The sequence below is a fragment of the Dermochelys coriacea genome, chromosome 5 (assembly GCF_009764565.3).
Source record: "Dermochelys coriacea isolate rDerCor1 chromosome 5, rDerCor1.pri.v4, whole genome shotgun sequence".
In the NCBI taxonomy this organism is placed as follows: Eukaryota; Metazoa; Chordata; order Testudines; family Dermochelyidae; genus Dermochelys; species Dermochelys coriacea.
The window spans coordinates 45572630-45590069 of NC_050072.1; the positions used below are offsets into that span (position 1 = coordinate 45572630).

The following is a 17440-nucleotide window of genomic DNA, read 5'->3' on the forward strand; positions in this document are numbered from 1 at the left end:
TTTTATCTCTGCCACTGAATGGGGAGGAGATTGTGCAACTCTGCTGGTCCCTGAGCTTAACAGTAAATATCATATGCTGCACCAAACATGGGGAAAAAACAAAATGACAGTAACAGATTCTTTCACGCCTTCTCTTCCATTCCACTTGATTCAAGAAGCATGTCTGGAGAGTGAGACTAAAGTGCTCAAATTACCTTGATGGCCCCAGGAGCTTGCCTGCTTTTGGTTCTCGATACCCCATTGGTCAGGGAACCTGCTCTGAATCATCAGGTTGACCTAGATACTCTACTTCAGAGAGAATGTGTTTTCACCCTATTTCAGTGTCCTTTCATGTATTGTCTAGAATCCTGAGTCACAAGTTTTTGATACCCCCCATTTATTGTCCAGTGTACAAAAGTTTGTTACTGTCTAGAAAACTTCCACGTGAAGACATACTTCCTGAAATGAGACCAATCTTCTATATTTTGTCAAAAAGAAAAGAACCTCCAATAAAGTCATGCCCAATGACTTTAGTCCATTTAGCTGCCATTGCCGCTTTTCTTTAAGCAGTACAAAAGATAAGTCTCTCTGTCCTTAACCTGTGTGTAATCAAGACATTCTTAAAACACTTCCTTTATCTTTTTTCCTCTGATCAAATCTGAAATTTGGGGCCTGATTCACAAATGTGTTTCTCCATTTCACACTGGCATAGCTCCATTGACTTAATATAAATATTCCTTAGTCCAGAGGGAAGAACAAATCTTTCAGAGTTAATGTTCCCTTCTCCTTTGCCCCCTCCACCAATCCGCCGGGAACTATCTTCCTGTCCTAAAGATTCTTTTGAATGCTCTAATTAAGAATAAGGATCCTTTTGAAAGTTAATTAGTCTTTGACTGGCCTTGTTTAAAGTGTTAAACCTGAAGCAAATTCTCCGTATTTATCTCTTGGTCATATCTTTAAAGAGGCCATATTTTGTTAAATTTTTCAATTAATCAATAGCTTCAGTCAATATCCAATATGATCTCCTTTGTGTACAGTGTCTACTTAATCACAACAATAGACTGGAAGGAAGTAACCAGTAACCAACAAGATGAGTATATAACCAAAGCTTATCTCATGGTTTAAAAAAGAAAAAAAATGCAATGAAACCGTCATTCTTACATTCTTTCTCCCATCATACTTGTCCATTGCTTTATATTATTTGGTTTAGATTATAAACTTATTGGGGCAGGGAAATACATAATTACTCTGTAAATTTACACAAACAAGTGTGGTTCTATAAAAATGATATTAAAATCATAGTGGCCATTTTGAAGCAAAACTTTGATATTATCTTGATATATACCAGTGGTGACCAAACTTACTGACCCTCTGAGCTGCATGTAACTGTCTTCAGAAGTTCAAGAACTGGAGTGCACCTCTCGGGGCTCGGGGCTTCAGCCCCGCAGGAGGCACCTGCTGGGGCTTGGGGCTTCAGCCCCATGGGAGGCGCCTGCTGGGGCTCAGGGCTTCAGGCCCACGGGAGGCACCTGCCTGGGCCCAGGGCTTCAGCCTTACTCCTGCTGAAGCCCTGGCAGGCACGCCCTGCGGACTGAAGCTCCAAGACCCCCCTGCCCACTGAATGGAAGCCAGAGGTGATATGGGGGGGCCTCTCCTTAGGCCTGGGGAGGTCCTTTAGTAGTGGGCAGGCTCTGTCCACCCACTTCCTGGATACCAACAGGACTACTCTGCTGTACGCAACTGGCCTGGGTCTATCATAAAGTATAATCAAGTAGGACAAAAAAGAATTTGAGGAGCAACTAACAAAAAGACACACAGAGCTAACACCTGGGAACTGCAGGGAGGGGCCGTAAGAGGGGGGATGTGCCTGGGAAGGCATGACTCAAGCTGTTGTGGGGGTAGGGCTCCGCAAGCTGCACTTTAATTGTAAAAGAGCCACATGCTAACAAGCCAGTTTGGCCACCCCTGCTATATACATAGTTCAGCAAACCAAATGATTAATCTCTACGGACTTGAAATGTAGAAAATATCTGTTACTTAGGCCATCTTTTGTATTCTAACATGTTGAAGGCATCTATTGGAATATACTTCACTTTAAATGCAGCTATTTTTATTTATTTATTTATTTTGCCAAAAACAACTAAATATGGTGATTTAAGCATTCAGGTTTAATGTTCCTTAAGTGACCTAGTTTGCAGAAAAAAATAATCATGCATTTATAGCCTCTGGCACTGTATTCGGGTCACAGATGGACAGATAGCAAAGCTGTTCCTTAGTGATTTGCTTAAATTATAATACTAATACCCAACAAGAATGAGGACAGGGTCAATGTTAATTGTTCATGATGCCTAAAAAGATCATCAGTGGAATCTGCTTTTGATATTAAGCAAGGGAATCAAGGTTATTTCCAAACAATGAAAGTAAGCAGTTGTTTTTACATGCTTTGTACTGACAGTCAAATTATGAGAAAGACAAGGTGGGTGAGGTAATATATTTTATTGGACCAACTTCTGTTTGTAAGAGAGGAAAGCTTTTGAGTTTACACAGGGTATGTCTAAATTAAAAATCCACGGCTGGCTGGTGCCAGCTGACTCAGACTTGTGGGCTTGTACTAAGAGGCTGTTTAATTGCAGCATAGATGTTTGAGTTCAGGCGGAAGCCCGAGCTTTGGGACCCCCTTCCCCCTCATGGGACGTTGTGGGACAATTTCTGAAAGTCAGCAACAGTCAATGTAAGCAATGCAGTGTCTATAGTGACCCTGTGTCAACCTAACTACACCTATTTAAGCGCTACACCTCTCGCAGAGGTAGAGTTATTAAGTTGGTGTAGTGGGTGAGTTACATTGCCAGGAGCGAAATTTTAGTATTGACACTCAGAGTTAGGTCAATGTAAGACCGCTTATGTCAACCTAACTCTGTAGTGTAGAGCAGGCATAGGTCAATGGAAGAATTCTTCCGTTGACCCAGTGCTGTCTACACCTGGCCCGCCGACAGCAATTCTGGACCCCAGGGCAATGGGTGCTCTTCCGGCACAGCCAGGGCTTCCACATGCCCGCCTGGCTGCCTTCGTTGTCGCCAGTACCACCCCACGCGCGCCTAGGAGCCTTGCAGACTGCCTGGGTGATTTAAAAGGGCTGGGGGTCCCTAGGGGGTCCCTTTTAAATCGCCCAGGCTCCTGGGCAGTTGCCCCCTATACTCCCTCACCCTCGGTGGGCCTGGTGTACACTGAGGGTTAGGTTAGTATAGCTATGTCCCTCCGGGAGTGGATTTTTCACACCCTTGAGAGAGAGAGCTATAACAATGTAAATTCCCAGTATAAACCATCCCTGAGTACATTTCCCAGGCCTGGTCTACACTAGGAACTTACATCCATATAGCTACATGTCTTAGGGGTGTGAAAAATCCACACGCTGAGACATGTAGTTATGCTGACCTAACTCCTGGTGTAGACAACACTAGGTCGACAGAAGAATTTTTCCATCGATCTAGCTAATGCCTCTCAGGGAGGTGGATTACTTACACCAATGGGAGAATTGCTCCCATCGGCGTAAGTAGTGTCTGCACCGAAGCGCTGTAGTGTTTCAAGTGTAGACAAGTCCTTAGAGTGTCACAACTAAATACAAGGTGGAACAGGCTGATTAGCATAAGTAGTTAACACATTTCAAGGGACCATTGCAGGTGAAATGGCCTCTCCAGTCATGGGGGGAAATGAGAAAAAAAATGGCTGTAGTGGGGATTTAGTGGGCTATATATTGTTGTAATAAGCCATAAATCCAGTGTGTCTACTCAGTGTATGATTTTTAGTCTCTAGCAAAGCTGTGAAACAAGATTTCAAGTTTACACAGAGCTCTTCTTCAGGTCTGAGAAATGTACTCAAAGTGTCATAGCTAAATACAAGGTGTAACAGACCGTTTAGCATAAGTAGTCAGCATATTTCAAGGGACCATTGAAGGTGAAGTGAACAGTAATACTGCTCCAGTCATAGGGGGGAAAGGAGGGAAAAAAGGCCAGGATGGGAAGGGATTTAGTGGGTTATAGGTTGTTGTAATAAGACATAAATCAAGTGTCTCTAGTCAGTCCATGATTCTTAAACCATGTCTACACTATCGAGCTTACAGCGGCACAGCTGTACTGATGCAGCTGTGCCACTGCAAGATCCCTCATGTAGCTGCTCTATACCGACGGGGGAGAGCTCTCCTGTAGACATCATAAAACCACCTCAATGAGCATCGGTAGCTTTCTCCGTTGGAGAAGTTCTCATAAGAATGGCCATAGTGGGTCACATGAAAGGCCATCTAGCCCAGTGTCCTGTTTTCCAAAAGTGGCCAATGCCGGGTGTCGAGATAGCGTTGTGCATTCTACCACTTAAGTTGGTGAAATTTATGTTGCTGGGGGGGAGGCAGGGGAGGCGTGGCAGTGTTTTTTCACACCCATGAGTGTCATCAGTTTTGCCAACATAAATGCTCGTGTAGACATAGCCTTAGTGTCTAGCAAAGTTATGAATTTAAGCTTCCAAGCTCATCTTTTGATAGTGTTATGCTGGTTTCCTCTGAGGAAAGGACTGAGAGATCAGATATAGAATGATTGCTTTGTGAAAAGTACTTAAATTAGTGAACTTTGCTAGACACTAAAATTAGGGTTGCCAATTTTGGTTGGACGTGTTCCTGGAGGTTTCATCACATGACATAATCTTTAATTAAAGATTCATCTTTAATTCCTGGAGACTCCAGGACAATCCTGGAAGGTTAACAACCCAACTAAAATCCTCTCACCAACAGGAGTTTGTCCCATGAAATATATTACCTCATTCACCTTGTCTCTCTAATATCCTGGGACCACCATAACTACAACACCACTGCAATCAAATTATTATAAATCATAGAAGTTAGAGATTGAAGAAAATCTATTACTCAGAATCCCTCCCCTTGAGAAATGCAGGATTCTCAGATAGCAGATGTGTCTGATATTAAACTGACACTATACTACATTTACACCAGAAAGCCAGGAAAGTGTCGTATAGATTTCTAATGGACAGTCAAACTCTTTCTCTCCCGGATGTTTATGATCATGAAGGCAAATAATAGCATAAACATGGTTTTATATACAGTACATAAGCATTCCTCTGTATATTTTACACATCTACAGTTTATATATGTTGTAATTGATCCTAGTAGCACTCATTTATTATTGCATAATACTATGATCTGTTTTCCTCTTTATCCACAGGCCTGGAGACCATATTGCTATAGCACTAGGGTTGTCACCTGTCCAGGTTTTATCTGGACAGTCCGTTTTTTGGTTTCTGTGTCCGGGTTCCATTTAGGGTTGCAGCTGCCCAGTTGTCAACTGGAAAGCCCAGTTACCATGGGGTCGGGGAAGGCGCCTGGTCATTAACCTGTGCTAGCCCCTACTCAGCTGGAGCTGCCTCCTACCTGCAGGTAGACTCCTTGTCAGGCTGCAGCAGCTCCCATCCCAGCCCCAAAGCAGAGGGAGCCTAGCTGACGGGAGAGATGGGGGAGGGAAGTGAAGACAATCCAGCAAGCGATGTGGGGAGGGGAGGAGACAAGTGAGTGATGGAGGTGGGACTTTAGGGGAAGAGGGGGAGAAGGAGGATAGGGCTCAAGAGAAGAGGCAGAGCAGGATTGGGGCCGGGGGAAGAGGCAGAGAGGAGGGTGGGACCTTGTAGGGGGTGGGGTTTTAGCGGTCCGGTTACCAGCAATTAGAAAGGTGGCAAACCTAAGTAGCACTACGATATTTATGATTGAAAAGTCTCTTCCATTATAATCTTCTAACTTCAGACATTCACTGTTTTCTGAAATCCATCTGTTAGACCGAAAATTTTCCTGCTTTATCATCAGTTATCAACTGGAGGATTGTCATGCATCTTCTCCATTATCAATATTCCACCCTATTGGCTGGAACTGTGCCTTCAACATCTCTGCATTTCCTATGTAGTTACTTCTAACTGTTGGATCCACGTAGCCCCTGCCTTGGCTTATGCCCTACCATCCTACCAGAGAGTGCACACAGCATGCAAAGAATGTATGTTTCCTGTGGGACTAATGACATGATATTAGTTAACTATGGTGTTGTCTACAAATGTGGACTTATTTAGTTAAACTAGTGTAAATGCCATTGTGGACACACTGATTCCTAGCAGATTTAAACTAATCCTAAATAAACCTTGTTTACCCAAAATAAGTATCCAAACAGTGTTTTGCTCTGGATTAAATCAATTTAAAATAATACCTTTAGTTAAACTGGTGCAATATCAGGGCTGATCTTCAGGCTACATAAATTGAAATTGCTTCATTTACTTCAAACCGGAAGCTTGACTTCAGTGGAGTTTTGGCAGTTTGCACCATGTGAGGTTCTGACCCTTTGTGTTTAGTCAACCACTATATTTCATGGGAAATCTGGAATTTTGGTTTTCTCTGAGTATGTCCTCAGTTCAGTCAGCACGTAGTTAATGCCAGCTTGCTTTACTTGTAGATATGATCTGCCTGCTTTTGGTAGTTGGGAAACCTCAGTCTGAATGGCTTCCATTGGTTTCTTGTTTGACATTTTTACTCTCTTTTGTGGATGTTATTCCTGTATTTTCAGCACTGTTATTGGAGGACATTGTTGGGCTATAATTGAGTTATTCTGGAGAGTTTTGCACAAAATGTCACTGATTGTTAAGAAAATGAACAAAGTAATTTGATGCTGGTTATTTAAATCAGGTCCTGATTCTATCAGGTATATAACTTCAAATATTTTCAAATCTTGTAATGTCTAAAGGAAAAGAAATTTGAAATAATAACCATGTTGTCATAGTATTGTTAGAGGATGTGAAATTTTATTAGGGGGAGGTACTAATACCAAAACAGTTCTGAAGTTATTCTGCATCATCAAAAATAAAACTAGACAAATTAAGTAAAAATATGGCCTGTTGTTTTTTGTAATCCTAAAAGATCTACAGAAGGCACAGTAAAATCCTATATAGAAATACCAGTGCATGTTGTGAACAGTGCATTATGAAAGTCTGCATTAGAATAACAATGTTCAAGTCCACTGTATAAATCTATTGCCTGAGAATATGCTTGGGAAATCATATTGGTGCAGCCCTATTGAAAATTCCCATTCTAAATGCATAAAAAGTTCTAGGGACAATGTCTAAGTTTTAGATCTGCATAGCTAGGGCAGTAATAGAATTGTTGCTGAATCTAATCTTCTAGAAAATGAATGCTTCAGGAATATTTAATGCCAACATTCTAGTGTTCAAGCAGTAATAAAACAGACCAAGGCTGTTTACTTGGCATGGTGGTGAGGGGGTGATACAAAAATACAGGTGCAATGCATTCAGTAAAGATCACACTTGCATCATTATTTATAGTAGCTGGAATCTACCTTCTGAAATCTTAATAATTAAATAATAAGTTTACCTAGTATTAAGATGGATATATCACAGTTAAACAAATATATCTATTTACCTATGCTGCATTAAGTTAAAATATAAAATCAATCCAGTCTTTGATTAGCCCGTACATTTATTTGGAAAAAGTGCTTTCATGTGCTATAATACATTAGTATAAAATCTTGTACATATAATTCTTTCATAAGGAGGTAGGGGCCTCAAAGCCTCAAGTGTAAACACACATTTGAGCAATTATACTCATGTGATTAGTCCTGTTAAGTTCAGTGGGACTGCTAGTATGCATTAAGTTACTTAGCTGGATAAATGTTTGCAGGATCAGGACATAAGGGAGGAAATCTGCATATGATGTATAATTAAGTAATACCTATTAAAATGAATGATCTGGCTTCCTTAAGCATGTTCTTAATAGATTTTGCTGTCACCACTGTTAAGTAAATCTAACCATCACCCACAGAAGCAAAGAATGAGAAGTTCTTTTTCAATAGCTACTTTTCTTGCCTTCCCTGGAAGAAATGAGTCACAACCTTCCCTTGTAATCTTCATACTTTTGAAAGTAGGATTTTCATTGTTTTAAAATTTAGTCATTTTACTCTAACAGTTGGGGGAGGGTAGGCATTTCTAAACTGTAAGCTTCTAATTAGTTGAATAGATCCTGAAATGCCATGCTAGAGGATTTTTTGTCTACATTCTGATTGGAAGGGAGGAGGGTGATTTATTTAAAACAACAACACTATTCCCTTTTTGTTGGGGGGAACCCATATGTAATTAGTGAAATGCAGGTTTAAAGCTAAAAAGCATTGCATAGAATGTACTGAATTCCCCACAAGCACCCCTCAGCTGCTGATTTAGAATGGCATAAAAATCTGTCAGCCAGTTCATGCGCAAGGTTTGCAGGAGCATAGGCTGCATAGGATAAGAAAAGGAAACCCGATGGGTGAAATGGTGACAGAGAATGAGTTACTGCTTATATAGGCAATGTTCAAACCACATGTAAACCTGCAGGCAAACCCACTCTTCTTCAGGGTCAGAGAGCACTTGTTTTTAAATGTTGCTGTTGCTCCTGTAAAAACAAAACAAAACAGGAAAATACATAATAATATTCACAGAGCAAGATAAATGATTTTCAGTCCATGATTTCATATTTATTTATTTATTTGTATAATTCCAACATTGTGCAAGGCTGTATGTTTATGGTACTGTACATACTGGCCTGTGTACTTTAATACAGTCACCTGTGTGTATCTACCTTAATGTTGTTTTCCTTCCTTTGCATGTATTGTATATTAATGTAGGGCTTGTGGATGATACCATATTGATTGCTCCCAGAGGCTGAAGCTCTCTATTTATCCAAAGAGCAACTACAGAATAGGCAGCGGCAGTTTCCCTGGAGTGCTCTGCCAATATATCTCAACCCCAACCTGGATAAACTTATTCTATGTGAGGGCAAGTCTACAATACAGAATTAAGTTGACCTAAGTTGCGTCAATTAAGTCACTTTTGCATATCAACACTATGCTCCCAATGTCAGCGGTGTGCATTCTCACTAGCAGCGCTTGCATTGATGCAGAGAGTAGTGCACCATGGGTAGTTATCCCACAGTGCAACTTGCCACCATCTTGTGCAGGGTGTTTTGGGAAGGGTTTGCAGTGCCTCATGAGGGTAAATGATTCACGTTCGGGTGACTGGGTACATGGTTTCAATGTCCCGTGATGCAGTTTTTGCCATCCCATTTTATCTGCATCCCATAATGTTTTGTGCCTCTTTTCAAAAGCCCCGCAAGCCTGTGTGTCTGCCATCTCTGTGAGAAGCATGGATCCTGCACAGCTCTGTACTATTGTAATGAGTGTTGTGGCCATGGCAAACCTGATCTTGCAGTATTTGCGGAGCTGCCAGAGGAGCCACAGGGAACATAATTCCTTGGAGTGTAGCTTATTGTGGGACATAGAACATAAGAATGGCCATACCGGGTCAGACCTAAGGTCCATCTAGCCCAGTATCCTGTCTTCTGACAGTGGCCAATGCCAAGTGCCCCAGAGGGGATGAACAGAACAGGTAATCATCAAGAGATCCATTCCCTGTCAATCATTCCCTACTCTGGCAAACAGAGACTAGGGATACTATCCCTGCTATCCACTGGATCTCCCAGTCGCCTGTCCGCCATACTCCTCCTCTTCCTCATCCAACACCTCCTCCTTATTGTTTACTCCAGCGGCCTGTGATTCCTGCTCCGCCAAAGATGGCATGCAGCTCTTTGTAAAAGTGGCATGTCTGCAGTTCTGCACCACAGCAACTGTTAGACTCCATTGCCTTCTGGTACACCTGCCTCAGCTCCTTGGCTTTTATGTGGCACTGCTGCAGATCCCTCTTCTCCCCACAGACCCAGGAGATCCACCACCTCCTGTGTACTCCAGGCCGGAGTGTGTCAGCAGTGTGCAGTCAGCATGGTCAGCAGGGCAGTTGCTAGGTGAACTCTCCATGCCAAACAAATAGGAAATGGAATTCCAAAAATTCGCAGGGCTTTAAAGGGGAGGGCTGTCTACCTGGTCACCAGGCTGTGGAGTTCAAAATGGTGATTGAAGGGGTCACAGTAGTGCATTGTGGGAAACCTCCTGGAGGCCACTAAAGTCAATGTGTAAGTAATGCAGTGTTTACACTGACACTGCATCGACCTATGTCAACCTACGCCTCTCACAGACATGGAGTTATTAGGTCAGTGTAGTGGGCATGTTACATCAGCGGAAGCAACGTTTTAGTGTAGCCACTTACGAGTTAGGTCGACATAAGCTGCCTTGCATCGATCTAACGCTGTATCATAGACCAGGTCTAAGTCAGTGTAGTGGGTGAGTTACATCGGTGGGAGCAGCATTTTAGTGTAGACACTTACAGAATTAGGTCAACATAAGCTGTTTTACCTCGACTTAATTCTGTAATGTAGACCAGGGCTGAGAGAGAGTGACCAAAGTTCTCTGCCTATTCAGTCCTTGGTCTCTTTTGCTGATGCTGCTGACAAAAATGTAATTGTTATGGTGATAGTTTTTGTGATGTGAAAATTTGTCCATTGGAATGGACTGAGACAATTGATTCTTTCCATTTAAGCCATTAACTGGGCTGTTTTTTTGCAACAGGCATTAACAAAGAGAAATATCTAAAATATTCCTTTCAGTTTGATCATTAATGTCACTATTACATTATTTTATATTGTCATGTTAAAACACAGTACTGTAACTAGTTGGTTAGAATAGAAGAGCATTTGTGAAAAGCAAAGCTAGAAAATACTGGTATGTCTAATGGTCTTTTTATAATTTGGGTAAAAATCATTTTTATATGGATGCACAGAAGTCAAAAGGACTTTAGTTTTAGACAGCTGTGGTACTGAAGTTTTAAAATCCTGTGTAGACCTTTTGGATATTTAACCTCCATAAATGTAGATCAGGGAAGCCAATGTGGGATAAACCTTTTGGTCTTGATTCACTTGTGTGGGTGCAGGGAGGGCAGCTGCATCCCAGGAGAGATTTACCCTTAGTGAAGGATAGCCTTAATCTCCATCTGGGGTAATAAGACTAAGAGGGACCTTTATTTTTATCTTGTCCTTATTCCAGGTAGTATTCATCTGCATAATAATTCCTTGGATCAGGAAAAAAATAATTCTTTAAAAGTAGCTAACGTCATAGTAATTAATTTTATGGTTGTTTAGATTTCGTAATCAGACTCCACACAAGATTTTTTTATCTTGTAATGAAATCTGAGAAGTAATCACTGAGACATTTTACTATGTGAACTGAGGCCTCATCTTTTATCCTATTGAACACCTAAAGGAAAGGTTACAGAAACATGCATGATTTTCATACTGTTGAGAGAGAAGTGTACCTAATTTTTTATTATCTACAGATGACAGAAAAGCAGAATTGCAGCATTAGAAATAGGGATGCATATTTATGGAAACATATTAATTCCCCATAAAGTTATTCTCGAGGAGGTCCAGGATGGACTTCCTAGGAGGAGAAGCTTCCGAATACATTCAGGATGTTTGAATGTATGGCTGACTACACTGTAGCTCCAAACCACTGTACTCATTCTCTGAAATCAATATGTTGAAATATATTTCAAAAATTTAAAGCTAAAAAAATCAGTTACTTAGAAAGCATATATATATTTAAATCATTAGGAATTATGTTGAATATGTTTTTTAAATCATATGCAGTTACTTTTAGAAAGCAGTCCTGGGCTTCAGCATCTATTTGTGGTAGGATAAATTGGACTTTGAAGGTTTTTGTAATTATACTTTTCCATGGTGAAATCTATTTTAAATGTTTTGAGAATTTGAACTTTGAACTATTTGAGCAACTAAACCAGCATGGGTACCTTTCTCATTTAAGCTTTCAATGGAGTGAGATTTTTTTAATTAGTCCCTTTGATTTTCTGTATTTTGAATGTTTTCTGAAAGACAGCACTTTGGCAATGAGAGCCAAAAAGAAAAAAAATGAGGCTATGGTGATTTGCATTATTATGATTGTTCTTATTCTATGTTTGTAGTTCGACAATCAGCAAGCACTGGGAGGCTGAACTGGCCACACTTAAGGGTAACAATGCCAAGCTCACAGCAGCTCTGCTGGAGTCCACTGCCAATGTAAAACAATGGAAACAACAGCTTGCTGCATATCAGGAGGAAGCAGAACGTCTACATAAGCGGGTGAGTCCAGACAAACAGCTAAGGTCTTTGAAATCCATAAGACTGAGGAGCTAATGAATATATTTAATTATTTTGAAGTATACTGATCTCTCAAGGGATTATCTTTTCATATTGCAGTTGCCAAACTGCACCCAAGCAGGGTTTTGTGAGTGAGAGAGAGAAGAGAGAGAGAGAGTGTGAGCAATGCACCTTAAAGTGTGCACTGACTTTTTTCTTAGGAATTTACTCAAAACCCCAGGTTGGTGCAAAGTATTCTGTAACACCTGTTACAACAGAATAACTATTCTGTTGTAAATTGTCATAAGAAATGTGTATTTTTTTTATCACTTAGATGATGCTGTAGGGGTGTGTGACACCTTATAGATATGGGCGGTGGGTGATGATGGTAGCTCCCCATCCATCTCTTCTGCTCATGGTCCCGCCCACACTCCACTCCTGCCCTGCCCCCTCCCCACTTGCCCCATCCCTCCTCTCTTTCCCCCTTCATTGCTCCCTCTCCCGCATCCCTCCTCCCACCGGAGCTCCACAATTCTCCCCCTGCCTCCTGATTCCCCTGCATTGCCCTATCCACCATGCCGTGCACCCACTGACCCTGCCCCCATCCCATCCAGCCCCCTGCATCTCCCTTCATCCACCTCCTGCCCCTTCACACATCCTTGTTTCCCCTTCAATCCTCTCTTGCTCACACCCCAGAACAGCTGATATGCAGATTTTCCCTGCAAGAGGTACACCAGCTGCTCAGCTTCAGAGCACACAGAGTGCAATATAAGCCCCATAAACGGAGAAGGTCAAGAATACCTCTTTCAAAAGTAGCAGCAACTTTTCATTTAGCTTCAGAGCAAGGGAGTTTGGTGGAGGAAATAAAGGCTCGTCAGCAAAATTCTGATACCTAAGAGTGGGAAGGAAAATCTCTTCAATTAGAAGATAGGTTTCAGAGAAGCAGCTGGGTTAGTCTGTATCTGCAAAAAGAAAAGGAGTAATTGTGTCACCTTAGAGATTGCATCCGATGAAGTGAGCTGTAGCTCACAAAAGCTTATGCTCAAATAAATTTGTTAGTCTCTAAGGTGCTACAAGTACTCCTTTTCTTTTTTCAGTTAGAAGAGACCCCCTCCTTCACCTGACTGAATAAAGCCACTCTCTTAATAGACAAGGGGGGGAGGAGTGGTAAAACTGTGTTAGAAAGGAACTTTATACTGCCCCAGATTCACCTCTCCTGGCTGCAGCCAGTGCTCCAAGCTCCCCAGCAGCAGCCCCAGGGCTTGGGGACCTTGCAAGGAGCATGGGACCCAGAGTCACTGCAGCAGGAAGTGCAATTTACTTCCTGCTGCTGCCGGGATGCAGGGAGTCGAGCCATTCTTCCTAGCCAGTTCCTCCCTGGGTCATAACAAGGAGCCAGTTCCATTGCACTGCAGTCCCACTGCCCTGGACCCTGCCCCTTGGGGGCTCCACATCCTCTGGGCACAGGCAGTTTCTCCCCACATTAAGGGGGCATGGTACACAGAGGCCATTGTACCTCTATAGAAAGGCATCCAGATCCTGGGGAGAGGGGAGGAGGTACCGGCAGCGGGGGTGCTAAGGTGAAGGAGAGAAGTAGCCAGGCAGCAATGGGCCGCTTGGAGCTGCCTCTAAGCTTTTAAATGCGCTATGCAGGTTCCTGGTAATCTGAGGAGACAGTATCTGATACCTGGGTTCATTCGTAATCTCCCTGGACTCCGGAGAGTTTACTGAGAAACCCAGGAAGCTGAGTAACATATACCACCTCCTCAGCCACCCTGGAAACTGCATGGCACATAATAAAAACTTCCTCAGGTGGAAGCCCAGACATGGAAACCACCAAAACCCGCAACCTGAGGTCTGGCGGCAGCACAAGGGAAGGCTCAGCCTTCCCTGGCTTATTGTACCTGCCGCCCATGCGTACAGACAAGTAGGACATGGGCCCAAATCTCCCCCACATATCCTTTTGCATGCAGGTATCCTTCCTACTGTGTGGAAGAGGGCTCAGGTTGCCTCCTCAGTGCTCAGCATCCACAGTGTGGAGGTGGAGACAGGCTAGAGAAAAGAGCAGTCAGGTCAGAAGCAGGGTTTGGGAGGTACATGTTGCTCTCACTTGGCTGTATTATCTTTTCCACGAAGCCTCCATCTGGGGGCCCTTGAGCAGCTGCAACCAGGGGCATGCCTGGTAGTAAGATTGTAAAGGAAATGTAATGCCAAGGAGCCTGTGTGTTAGGGGTTGTGTGTGAGTAGCTGCAGAGGCCCTCCTGTGGGATACCTGCGGCCTGCCAACCGGGGAGGTGGTGAAGCCTTTTCGCGAAGGTGGTGGTGAGGTAGACATTGAGATTGGGGGCGAATCTCAGGGAGGAGATCCTTGTGGATATTTCCTCCTCAGAGTCTCCTTCTGAGGGTTTTGCTATGGGAAGGGATGATGATCTGGGCCCTGGCGGCATCCTTAGACATGATGAGCTTGATTGTCCGCTGACATGGGGTTTCTGGCACAGAAGGTGTTGGAGCTGACGGCAGACCTGATCCGGGAGGAAATTCTCCAATGGCATTCTCCAGCTGCTTTAGGTTCACTTTGTGTTAGTTCCACTACTTTCTGTGACAGATCTTGCCTCCCACCCACCCCAGTGCTATGCCTGACTTTCCACTACTGTTAGGTCCCTGAGGTATCTGACATCTGTGGTGTAAGTTAAAGCTCCCTCCTCGCCTCCTCCCCCAACTTTTACGTGCACCACGGAGAGGCAGCTGAGAATCAGAGAGTCAGCCCCTTCTCTCCAGTGCACCTGAGCAAACTTGGGTTCATTGGAGAATCAAGCCCATCATGTCTCACTGAAGACCCAATCCTGCATACTCTTACACTACTATGCATAGACCTCTATGCTCAGTAGTAAATATCCTCCTATAAGCAGTGCAGAAGTAATTTGACAGACTAGAGAATCTGGCCTGATATAGGTTTCAGAGTAGCAGCCGTGTTAGTCTGTATTCGCAAAAAGAAAAGGAGTACTTGTGGCACCTTAGAGACTAACAAATTTATTAGAGCATAAGCTTTCGTGAGCTACAGCTCACTTCATCGGATGCATTTGGTGGAAAAAACAGAGGAGAGATTTATATACACACACACAGAGAACATGAAACAATGGGTTTATCATACACACTGTAAGGAGAGTGATCACTTAAGATAAGCCATCACCAACAGCAGGGGGGGGAAGGAGGAAAACCTTTCATAGTGACAAGCAGGTAGGCTAATTCCAGCAGTTAACAAGAATATCAGAGGAACAGTGGGGGGTGGGGTGGGAGGGAGAAATACCATGGGGAAATAGTTTTACTTTGTGTAATGACTCATCCATTCCCAGTCTCTATTCAAGCCTAAGTTAATTGTATCCAGTTTGCAAATTAATTCCAATTCAGCAGTCTCTCGTTGGAGTCTGTTTTTGAAGCTTTTTTGTTGAAGTATAGCCACTCTTAGGTCTGTGATCGAGTGACCAGAGAGATTGAAGTGTTCTCCAACTGGTTTTTGAATGTTATAATTCTTGACGTCTGATTTGTGTCCATTCATTCTTTTACGTAGAGACTGTCCAGTTTGGCCAATGTACATGGCAGAGGGGCATTGCTGGCACATGATGGTATATATCACATTGGTAGATGCGCAGGTGAACGAGCCTCTGATAGTGTGGCTGATGTGATTAGGCCCTATGATGGTATCCCCTGAATAGATATGTGGACAGAGTTGGCAACGGGCTTTGTTGCAAGGATAGGTTCCTGGGTTAGTGGTTCTGTTGTGTGGTGTGTGGTTGCTGGTGAGTATTTGCTTCAGATTGGGGGGCTGTCTGTAAGCAAGGACTGGTCTGTCTCCCAAGATCTGAGAGAGCGATGGCTCGTCCTTCAGGATAGGTTGTAGATCCTTGATGATGCGTTTGAGGGGTTTTAGTTGGGGGCTGAAGGTGATGGCTAGTGGCGTTCTGTTGTTTTCTTTGTTGGGCCTGTCCTGTAGTAGGTGACTTCTGGGTACTCTTCTGGCTCTGTCAATCTGTTTCTTCACTTCAGCAGGTGGGTACTGTAGTTGTAGGAATGCATGATAGAGATCTTGTAGGTGTTTGTCTCTGTCTGAGGGGTTGGAGCAAATGCGGTTATATCGTAGCGCTTGGCTGTAGACAATGGATCGAGTGGTATGATCTGGATGAAAGCTAGAGGCATGTAGGTAGGAATAGCGGTCAGTAGGTTTCCGATATAGGGTGGTGTTTATGTGACCATCGCTTATTAGCACCGTAGTGTCCAGGAAGTGGATCTCTTGTGTGGACTGGTCCAGGCTGAGGTTGATGGTGGGATGGAAATTGTTGAAATCATGGTGGAATTCCTCAAGAGCTTCTTTTCCATGGGTCCAGATGATGAAGATGTCATCAATGTAGCGCAAGTAGAGTAGGGGCATTAGGGAACGAGAGCTGAGGAAGCGTTGTTCTAAGTCAGCCATAAAAATGTTGGCATACTGTGGGGCCATGCGGGTACCCATCGCAGTGCCGCTGATTTGAAGGTATACATTGTCACCAAATGTGAAATAGTTATGGGTCAGGACAAAGTCACAAAGTTCTGCCACCAGGTTAGCCGTGACAGTATCGGGGATACTGTTCCTGACGGCTTGTAGTCCATCTTTGTGTGGAATGTTGGTGTAGAGGGCTTCTACATCCATAGTGGCTAGGATGGTGTTTTTAGGAAGATCACCAATGGACTGTAGTTTCCTCAGGAAATCGGTGGTGTCTCGAAGATAGCTGGGAGTGCTGGTAACGAAGGGCCTGAGGAGGGAGTCTACATAGCCAGACAATCCTGCTGTCAGGGTGCCAATGCCTGAGATGATGGGGCGTCCAGGATTTCCAGGTTTATGGATCTTGGGTAGCAGATAGAATACCCCAGGTCCTGGCTCCAGGGGTGTGTCTGTGCGGATTTGTTCTTGTGCTTTTTCAGGGAGTTTCTTGAGCAAATGCTGTAGTTTCTTTTGGTAACTCTCAGTGGGATCAGAGGGTAATGGCTTGTAGAAAGTGGTGTTGGAGAGCTGCCTAGTAGCCTCTTGTTCATACTCTGACCTATTCATGATGACGACAGCACCTCCTTTGTCAGCCTTTTTGATTATGATGTCAGAGTTGTTTCTGAGGCTGTGGATGGCACTGTGTTCTGCATGGCTGAGGTTATGGGGTAAGCGATGCTGCTTTTCCACAATTTCAGCTCGTGCACGTCGGCGGAAGCAGTCTATGTAGAAATCCAGGCTGCTGTTTCGACCTTCAGGAGGAGTCCACCTAGAATCCTTCTTTTTGTAGTGTTGGCAGGAAGGTCTCTGTGGGTTAATATGTTGGTCAGAGGTGTGTTGGA

At 43.4% G+C, this 17440-nt stretch overlaps 1 protein-coding gene across 1 annotated transcript in view; it reads left to right on the forward strand.

Annotated features, from left to right (window-relative positions):
* The window catches only part of HOMER1 (homer scaffold protein 1), a 158311-nt gene that overhangs the window by 106821 nt on the left and 34050 nt on the right, over positions 1 to 17440 (forward strand). Inside the window, exon 6 of the mRNA XM_038403480.2 lies at positions 11929 to 12085. Within this exon, the coding sequence (XP_038259408.1) occupies positions 11929 to 12085 (157 nt within the window). The remainder of the gene's footprint in view (positions 1 to 11928; positions 12086 to 17440) is intronic.